This window comes from Carya illinoinensis, chromosome 4 (assembly GCF_018687715.1).
Source record: "Carya illinoinensis cultivar Pawnee chromosome 4, C.illinoinensisPawnee_v1, whole genome shotgun sequence".
NCBI lineage: Eukaryota > Viridiplantae > Streptophyta > Magnoliopsida > Fagales > Juglandaceae > Carya > Carya illinoinensis.
The window spans coordinates 38,638,854-38,649,802 of record NC_056755.1 but is presented as its reverse complement, the minus strand read 5'-3'; the positions used below and the strand labels follow the sequence as shown (position 1 = coordinate 38,649,802).

The window sequence follows — 10,949 nt, the reverse complement described above, 5'->3', positions numbered from 1 at the left end:
TAAATCAAAAAAAATAGAAAATTTTTTTATTGGCCTTCTCGGTAGATTCTCGGGTTACATCTCTCAATGAAGAATTAGGTCAGAAAATGAAGCAGCAGATAGAAAACCAGTTAAACAACTACTATGTACCTAGCTGCAACACAAACACATGATTAATCGCCTCCTCGATGGTTTTGTAATTGATCATCAAATAAGCAAACACATCAACTCAAAATCAAAATTAAAATAAATATTTCAAACGATATTACAAAGCCTTAAACATTAATAAGAAAACAAATTAAAATTGCAAACAATATAAGCGTATGTAAAAAAGTTAAAAAACTTAAAATTACAAGTACAAACTAAGTGAGACTATCAAGGATTGCAAATGAGATCATTGAGAATTTGGAATTAGAGTTGAAACTTGGACAAATGACTAAGTGAGGGTGTGGGACTATAAAACTTGATAAACAAAATAAGAGAATAAGATCATAAATTTAAACATTATATAGATATGTGATAAAATTACAAATATAAAGTTACAAACTAAGTTGAGATTGAGATTGAAGATGAGATCATTGGGATTGGGCATATGACAATAAGACCATAAAAGCTGAAAAAGAAAAAAAAAAAATAGGAAAACATATTGGACTTTCAATATTGAAACCCCTAAAATAGAATGCTAAATTAAATTACAGGTTTCAAAATTGAATTCCCAATACTCTTGGGGGTTTCAATACCTAAATTAATTTAGAGTTTTGGATTGAAATACTAGATTTACAATAATTATATAAAATTTTCATACACAAAAATCATCATTCAAATCACATAAGTATCTCCATAGTATACAAATCACAACCCCATCCTCCAAATTCATTTATCATCCTCCATATTCCAATCCAAGATCTAAAAGCTTGGGGGTTTCACAATCTGTTTAGGTCATAGGAGAGAGAAATGAACTCAGCAACGGTGACAAGTGAGAGGGATTGAGAATGATGAGTCGTTTTTTGAATACCCAAAACAACATCATTTTGTTTAATGAATATCCTCATATATACATACGTACATACATATATATATATATAAACATATATATATACACACACTTACACACACACACACACACACACATATATATGTATATGTGGTGCAGGCCTACTCTATCCCTTGCCCACGCATGGGTTGCCAGATGCCAGCGGATTGCCCTACCACCCTCATCCGGAGACCGGGCAGGGCCACCACCCCGTAGTGGCGGAGGCGGGGTGGGATGCGGTGCCCTGTTGCCCTCCCCTACATGAAGCCAGTAAATCAAATAAAGAGAAAAATAATTATTTTCAAATAATTAGGAGTGAAGATTATTCAATTTCTTTTTCTTTTCTTTTTTCTGAAAAAAAGTTGTTGAAGGTGTTTTCTGATTTAAAAGATTACTTAAAATAATTATATTAATTTTGTTGTTTTAAAAGAAAAAGAGGGTACATAGCAATTTCTTGATAGTTTGAGGGTGTTCGCCAAAGTTATTAGTTTAGTGATACATGCAAATTGGTTAGGGGATTTACATGTCACTGCATGATATTTGTTAATTAAGAAATTATGATTTGTCCAATCATTTAAAGAAAGAGAAGTGCTAGATCTATAAATTAATTAAGGAATGTCACAAAAATAAAGTTATAAATTGAAATGATTTTATGTAGTTTGTGAGATATATCTACTTTATAGTTAAGAAATACTTTACAAACTTACATATTTTTTTGTACATCAAACATTTCTCCAAGAAAATGATCTGGAATGGATGTCCATGCACGCTCCATATTCTATACAACGGATCAACTAAATGGTTTAATTGCCTCTTCTTTTATTTATTCCTTTTTTTCTTTTTTATGTCCAGTTCCAAAGAACTTTCATAGACAACAAGCTGAAACAACGCATAATATATATATACACATATATATATATATATATATGTATATATAAATGGTCATGTAAAATGACTATTTTATATATTTATTATCTATATATATTTACTTTAGGTTTAATCTTTTCTAGAAAAAATAAAGCACTGTTTAAAAAAATCCCAATCTTTTCGGTCTTAGATTTTCTTATGCCTGCGATTTGGGCCTCTGCATTGCAAATTTGCAAGCAAGTCCAAAGCTTTCGATCTGTTTATTTTGGATGGAATATTCAATTTTCTTTAACCAAAAAAAAATTCTAATTGTACAGGCTTTAATGCAGAAAGAGAAAACAAAGATTATAAATTATAATAGTAGAGATTTATGATAAATACACATGATCTTCAAATTCGATCGAAGCTTGCTGCACATCCTTCTAAACACAAGAATATACATACATAACTTCCCTTTATTGTACATTATTGTTCTATATATAACTTGGTCAGCACACCTTATTGTATTTTCCAGATTGTTGGGAGGCCTGAATTAAGGAATATTAATTCAAAGCCAAGGAGTATTATAAAGGGGAGTTACAACAGATTTAACTTGAAGATACTTGTGAAGGGCTTCCAATCCAAAATCTTTTCCAAAACCACTCATCTTATACCCTCCAAAAGGGATGTCATTGTCGAAAGCAAAATAGCAATTTATCCAAATGGTGCCTGCACGGATTGATCTTGACACAGTGTTAGCCACGTTCAAGTCCTTTGTCACAATGCCAGCTGCTAGCCCATATCTTGTGTTGTTGGCCCTCTTAATCGCCTCCTCGATTGTTCTGTATAAATTATTCAGCACATAATAAGCAAAAACAAAGATCAATGCTTTTAAGTCTTAACGTACACAACAAGTTAAAAGGCGCTAAAACCCGAGGGAAGAACTTTGCTAATCCAATTGAAGTCAAACACAAGTCAGAAAAGCACCGTTTTGAACATTATAACGAAAGCATGCATTTTACTGCATGGCTAATGTTTGTTTAGTGGAAGATACTCACTTGAACTTGGCAAGCGCCATAACAGGTCCAAATATTTCATCTTTCGCGATCAGCATTTCTTCCTATTAAAGCACCAACAAGTTGTCCATATATAAAAGTGATAGATCATGAAGGGAACTGTGTAAAAATGATTCCTCTAAAAAGAAAGTTCCCTAAGCTGCATGTTGTATAAAGATATATACACATGATACCTTGACTTCAGCGAAAATTGTAGGTTCTATGAAATAACCCTTCTCACCCAAGGGCTTGCCCCCGGTTAGCAGTGTTGCTCCTTCTCCCTTGCCTTGCTCTATGTAGGAAAGAATTTTTTCAAATTGCTTCTTATCTACCTGCAATTAAAAGAAATAGAGATTTTACAATAAATATGCTTTATTTTTTTCTCTTGAAATATAAATAAATAATTAAATTTATCTCTACTATCAATTTAAATGTTTTAGACAAGTGATGACTGATCGAACCAGAATTAACTTGTACCCAGCTAGGAAGAAAAACAAAACGACAGATGAATTAAGCGTAGCCCTCTTAATTTGTACCTGAGGTCCTTGTTGAACTTTAGGATCAAAAGGATCCCCAACCACCCAAGCTTTTGCCTTCTCCACTAATTTCTTCACGAGTTCCTCATATATTCCTTCTTGAACGTACACACGAGAACTTGCAACGCATATTTCTCCCTGGAGGTTGATATAAAAAACCATGGTAAAAAATGTCATTGAAACTACTATTTTCGTTTTTTTTTGTTTTTTTTTGTTTTTTTTTTTTTTTTTTTTCTCTCTTTCACAAAAGAATATTTCTAATTGCATGTCTATCAGAAGAAGAAGAAGAAGAAGAAGAGAAAAAAAAAAAAAAAAGACCTTGTTATATAGGATACCAAAGAGAGCAAGATCAGCAGCCATATCAACATCCGCATCATCGAAAATTATGAGGGGCGACTTGCCTCCTAATTCAAGTGAAACAACTTTCAAATTACTTGCAGCTGCTGCTTGTAAAATTTTACGTCCTACTTCTGTGGAACCAGTGAAACTGACCTGAAAAAGTTAAGTGCAAGCATACAAAAATTATGCAATGAACTTGGTTGAGACGTTTTCTCAAAATACTCAAATCAGCAAGACAACCATTCAATTAAAAGAAGAAAACAGCAATTACCACATCAATATCCATGTGAGAGCTAATGGCAGACCCGGCGGTTGATCCTAATCCACTCACAACATTGAGCACCCCATTTGGAATACCAGCCTTGAACAAGAGAAAAACAAGGGGTAAAATAAAGAAAAATGCTAGTTTGACTCATAAAAACCAACTAATATTGGCCACATGATTGGCCAGTAATATGAACAATGTATGAATTAGTAACAGAAACTTACTAGCTTTGCAAGATGAGCATAAAAGAGAGCTGTTAGAGGAGTTTGCTCAGCAGGCTTGACAACCATGGTACACCCAGCTGCTAAAGCAGGGCTAACCTTCACGGAGAACATGATCGAAGGGAAGTTCCAAGGGATGATATGTCCTACGACACCGATAGGTTCTTGCAAAGTATATCCATGAAGTTCACGTGACATTTTTAGTACCTCTCCATGTATTTTATCTGCTGCACCGGCATAGTAACGAAGAGAACTTGCTGCCTGAGGAATGTCCATGGCCTTGTTCATACTAAACAATTTACCACCATCAATTGTTTCCAAGGCCGCTAGTTCCTCTGCATTTTCCTCAATCAAGTCCGCAAATTTCATCATTATCCTCCCTCTCTCCTACAACAATTAAGATAAAGAAAAAGCAGCAATCATTTTCTTTAGCCTCTTAGTAAATTGTTTTAACCATCATGAATGATTAAACCATTCCTGAAAATATTGTTTAACATAGATGTTGGAACATGTACATACAGAGCCAGGCAAGCGCGGCCATGTACCATGGTCAAAAGCTTGACGTGCAGCCTTCACTGCTAAATCAACATCTTCCTTATCTCCTTCTGCAATCTTCGCTATAACCTCTCCTGTTCTTGGATCTATTGTCTCAAACGTTTTTCCTGTTTCATTGGCGACAAAGTTGATAGGTGACTACCTAGCATTATCTTGGCCACAGAAAGACGAGAAAATGGCAAATTTTCATGTATTAATCGTAGAAGGAAACAAAAATTACTGCATGGAAAGAATATATAAGACTTGGCTTTTTCCTAATCTGTGTCTATACTATAGTAGAACGTATTTTCGCTAAAACTGTTAAATAATTGCTCTGTTCTGCTGAGCACAAAAAAAATTTGCTTTCCTGGATGTTCTGTTTCTTCTTTTAAGGTAATTAAGATGACATAAATTACCCAAAAAGAGGGAAAGGGATGGAGAGATCAGCTGGAAATCTGGAAACATAGTAAAAACATGTAGTACTAAACTGACGAGACATATTATAAAGAGTACTTGAAATTAAACCTGAAATGGAATCGACAAATTCTCCATTGATGAACAGCTTTGTGAACTTAATCGTCGGGTTCTTCACGAAAATGCTGGCCGAGCTATCATCAGAATTTTGACTTGCCATCTAATTATTTCTTTGATCTCTTTTTGTCTCGGAGGTTTTTGAACGTTAAGATGAGCTCTTGTAGTTTGGTATTGTTTTGATATATGCAAAATGGCAAATATGTCACAATATATATAGGCGCGTTTACGTAAACAGGATTAATCAAAATAGTGTACGTAACAAGAATATATACAAAATCAAAATGCCTTGGTAATAATTCACGATGAGTCCAGACAGGCACGCATGCATGCTGGCCTGCTGCGTATATTTGCACGGAATTCTTCAACGAATTAACCAATCAGGCGGCTTCTTTATTTCAAAAGATATGATCCAGTACGCGTACACACGTGAATACAAATAGCATCAATGATCTTTCTTTCACCTGACCTGACGTGAAACTGACGTACGTCCACAAAGTGCTAATGGTCTTCTCATCATATTGCTGACTAGGCTCTTATTATATGTTTTGTTTCTCTTTGGGCCATAGTGGACTTTATCTGAGAGTTGACCGATGGTGCAATATCTGCTGCTCAATATCATGCAAATTCATTCTGTCGACAAGATGACGATCGACGTTATCTTCATATATTATATATATATATATATCTAATAAAAATCGTTGACTTAGTCTATATTGAGATATTGAGATAATTTTAAATAATTTAAATTAATATATAAATAATAATATTTTATAAGTCTTTTTGAAATATATTTAAATGTAAATATATAAACGATATTGGAAATGTATTTAACTTTTTATCAAAAATTAAAAAATTAGTAATTTCTATTAATAATTTATTTAAAAAACATTAAAATTATCTTAACATCCATACATAAGTTAAATACTCGTAAACGACCGGCAAATCGGCTGATTCCGTACACCTACAAAATGAAAAGGCAGTTGTCGGCGGCAAATCGGCTGATTCCTTCAATATTGAAGAAAAAACTCTTAAAATCTGTTTTATTTTTTCACATTATGTATCTCACGCCATACATGATGTATCCTTATATATCTTTTATTTAAGACCTTAAAATTAGGGCGAAATTACTTAAAGTTGTCGTCGAAGACGGCGTTTGTTTGGATAATTGTAATTGAAAATAAGGAACACCCCACAAGTGCATCGATCCATTAGCATCATGCATGACGATCATTATTCTCGGAAGCCGATCAGTCTCGATAAACCCCATCAATCCAAGTCGGTTTTGGGCCAAACCGATCCAGATCGGGATCCTGGTCTTTTACTTTTCCTTTCTATTTTTGTTTTCGTGTCAAGAAAATGATTCAATCTCTTAATTTAAATTTTGAGTTAAATTGAGATAAAAATTAAGAGTTGAATAAAATATTATTAAAATATTATTTTTTAATATTATTATTATTCTAAAATTTAAAAAAATTAAATTATTTATTATAATTTATGTTTAAATTTGATAAAATTGTAATAATTAAATGAGAAGAGTTGAGATGAATTTAAAAACCAAATTGACCCTTAAAAGTCACTAAAGAACCGCTAGAACGCCACCCTAAACAATCAATCTCAACAAACACACTACTAGCCCAAGTCGGTTTTGGGCCAGATTCGGCCCCAAATACATACTTTGATTGTGTCAAACTAGTCCGACCTTATGAATTTGAGTCGGGACCGTCGGGTCACGATCTGGTTTTCTTTTTTTTTTGGACCTTTCACTAGTATAAAAGATAGAGGCCCTTCAAATTCGTAAAAGACAATACAAAATTGCTAGAACACCACCCTACACTGCTATACAATATAGCATCTATTTCACCCAACAAAACACATCAAAATACTCTTTAAGTAATCGGGTCTTGGTTCGGTGTTGTAGGTGTTATTGGATATGTTCAGAACCTGACGTACGTCCACGTGGCTTAATGGCCTCCTCATCATATTGCTAACCAGGCTCTTATTATACGTTTTGTTTCTCTTTGGGCCATCGTGGACTCTATCTGAGAGTTGACCGATGAAGCAATAGTAAGGCCCCAAATTATAAAACTTCTTTTAGAGATAAAAAAATGGAAAAAATAAAAGAGGGAGAATAATTTAGGGACAAGGAAAAAAAATATGTGCAAAATATATATACATACGTTTGTAAACGTAAAAGAAAGTTTTCAATTAATACTCCAAAGGTGAAAAAATGTTAGAAAGTCATTAATGTTTGTCCGACCATTTCGCTCTCTTACCTAGGGGTGTTCAATGGATCCAGATTTCAAAAATCAAACAGTTATTCATTTGGATTAATCTAGATTCAATTCAGGCAGATAATCGAATTCAATTCAGATATCTACATTGTAACCAGATATCAAGAATATTTTTTTTTTTTTTTGTTAAAACCCAAATATCCTGGTTATAACCAAATTGAATCCGGGTTTTTTAATATTTTTTTTTAAAAAAAAACTTTATAACTTTAAAAAAAGATTATAGCACTTTTTAAAAAATGATATCATGTTTCAATTATCCACATTTTAAAAAAAAAAATAATTTAAACACTTTTTAAAAGTTTTTGTAAAAAATAAATTGAAGAACAAAACAAAAAAACAGTAAAATAGATAATATTGTTGTTACATCACACTGCAAAACATAAATTTACAAAGAAAAAAATAAATATATACTACAACAGATTGCAGTTTTTGCCGTGAAAGCTAGTGGTCGGAATAAGTAATGTATTCATCGGATAAAAATTATTTCCACCAATTCCTTTGGTGGCTCGTTCGTGGCATATACTTCATGACTAAAGATATGTTACCCATCATTACATCATTTTGTGGCCAAAAACATCTTTTTCCCATTAAAACTTATAGTGTTGATAGGTATTTTTCTCCGTGGCAAACTATGTTGGCAACTAAACTATTGTGATGCAAATAGAGTATTTATCCATGCGAGCAATAGTCGGTAAAATTTTTTATCCATAAATAACTTTGTGGAAATTTTAGTAACATAAAGTTTTTCCCCATCCACTACCTCTTGGCTATAGTTAAATTTGAAATGACAACTTTTGGTGGCAAAAATATGTTTACACATAGAATCAATAGTCGGGAAAATTTTTTTAACCATGCATCATTTTGTGGACAGTTTAGTGGGTTAAAGTTTTTCGACATCCAACACTTCTTGGCTATAGATAGTTTTGGGATGAGGAATTTTGGTGACAAATATGGTGTACTATTAGAACTTTTTACTATCCCCATGACACCTAATCGTGGCTAAAGAAGATATCCATTTGGGATGTTCGTGACAAACAATTTAACAATTGAATTAAGGGAATGAGAATAAGTTTTATGCTGCGTTGAAAAGTGGTGGAAAAACGCCACTCCCTTGATGTGATTTGGTGGGAAATGTTTATTTGTTGTGAGATGTGGTGTTGGTGGAAATGGGATTTTTGCCATGACAAGTGTAAACCTCAATATTGTTTAATATTGTGGTAGTCCATTTGCCCTTTTGGTCTAACTTTTTTCCACGTATTGATTTAGTGGGCAATATACTTTTTTCCATTAAAATTGGTTTAGAGGACATGCGTATTGTCACCAATTGGACACTTTATAAATGTCCAGATTTCAATATGACAACTAGTAGATGCATATATAACCTGTTATTCAACTACAAACTTATCCCAACAAACATGAACAACAATTTTGTGTAAAAAATGCCTAGTCAAAATATCAACAACCGATTTTGAGAACAATTTCATAATAACCTATCAACTTACATACATAACCACCAACAACTAGTACAAATCTGCCAACATTGTTCTTACACCTATGATATAGACAAATATGCCAACATTCTTTGAAACAGTTTAGTACTTGAAGGCCATGAACTTAACTAACATGTTTGCAGCACATTATCCAAGTACATGAGAAAATTATAAGTGCAGAGCAGGAAAAAAGACAGATTAAATGAGCATTAATTAGGAACAGGTTGCTTTGATGTCTTCTCCAGATATTCAGATTTACCATTTTTTCTCCACAAAGCATGGTGCCAAATGTTTCTTGAAAGTGTCAAAAAGTATTGTGTCAAACTTCCAAGGGACTTAATTTGTTAAATTACATAACTAAAGGGATGGGGAGCTTCTATAGTATTCAATGTGTATCCATACCAGAAATATTAAGTTGGACAATTAATCTACTCTTGCCAGTCATTGCATATAAAGATTACTGTATTTAGTTTTCTTGACTCTAAAGATTAAGTTGGACAATGTCAACATCAATCAAATTGCTATTCCCATGGGATTATCACTATAGAAGCTACTACCAATTTAATGCTTTTCTGCTATTGCACGTACCGCAGTTGCATATTCTAAGCATTAAGTGTGCTATAGCCCCATCCATGCTATAGCAAAATATCAGTTATATATATCCCAAAACTATTAGTCCAATCTGAATTCATGCAACATTTTTCTCAGGGGAAAGTTGTTTGAAATTCTACAAACTTGTCGCTTCATATCATATCTTGGGAGGAGGCTATGACATTAGTATAAACTGTGTAACATATACTTGCTATAGCATGTATTGTGATTCCATTTTGAATTTTTTCCACTAATTCATAATTACATTCAAATTCTCACAACCTAACTATGAATGTGTTTGACCTTGATTGTTATACCCACGGGTTTTCTTCTGGGAATTGAAGTTTACTATACTTTAAATCCACTCATGCTCCAAACTGTAAATATTTATTTCTACTATTCTATGATAAACACAGCTCTCTTTTGGATACTAGAGAATACTGTTACAAAACTCTTATTTTTCATGTAAATTTTTTTTAGTACAATGAAACTTAAATGTATACATTAGTATATTTACTTTTATCCTAATTGGTCCTAACTAAGCACCAATTGTGATTTCTGATTTGCACATATCCTAAGTTGTGTGCATGTTGTTTAACCTACTTATGCTACTTAGTGTGTAGGTTATCTCAGATTTATACTAACGAAAACAATTTTAGTATAGCAATACCATCTAAATGGGTTCCACTTTCTATGTGCGTGATATTGAATAAAACATGGAGAATTTTCCTTCAATGACTTGAAATCTGTGAAAGCAGCAAGTATTAAAATTCATACTGAGTTTGAAGAAATACAGCCTCGAAGATTCTTGTTTATCTGAAACTGCTCTTCATCTCCACCAACTCCTGCTCTACATTCCATGATCCATATGCTTGAGCTAAGATTTTTCCTAACCTGTAAGTTTCCCAAACATGAATTTATTAGCCTACTGACTCAGTTTTCAACCTTATGCAAATCACAAATCCATGTTTTTATTCACAAATATTTAAATAAGTTATAACTTACCCTTTCAACATGTACCTAATCTATCCCTGTAAAGGTAGTCAATTCCAAAGTGATATTACTGCACCCCCAACAAGTCAATACTGAATACAAACAAGGCAAATTCTCAACTACATACTTGAACTTTCCACAACTGGTTTATAGATATCCACCCTAACTATACAAAACAACTACAAAAATCTAGACTATTTTAATCATCAGTCCATGGCCATTGGATTGTTACATATCCTTGT

General features: G+C 33.0%; 1 protein-coding gene across 1 annotated transcript; it reads right to left on the bottom strand.

The window, feature by feature from the left end:
- Positions 1–2,227: 2,227 nt before the first annotated feature.
- LOC122308303 (aldehyde dehydrogenase family 2 member C4-like) lies at positions 2,228–5,514 on the bottom strand. The gene is made up of 9 exons (XM_043121552.1): positions 5,334–5,514; positions 4,794–4,936; positions 4,278–4,661; positions 4,060–4,149; positions 3,768–3,941; positions 3,450–3,587; positions 3,108–3,245; positions 2,917–2,978; positions 2,228–2,700 (listed from the first exon to the last, which is right to left on the bottom strand). Exons 1-9 carry the CDS (start codon positions 5,440–5,442, stop codon positions 2,427–2,429), a joined length of 1,512 nt encoding a protein of 503 aa, XP_042977486.1. The 5' UTR covers positions 5,443–5,514; the 3' UTR covers positions 2,228–2,426.
- Between the last annotated feature and the right edge of the window lie 5,435 nt (positions 5,515–10,949).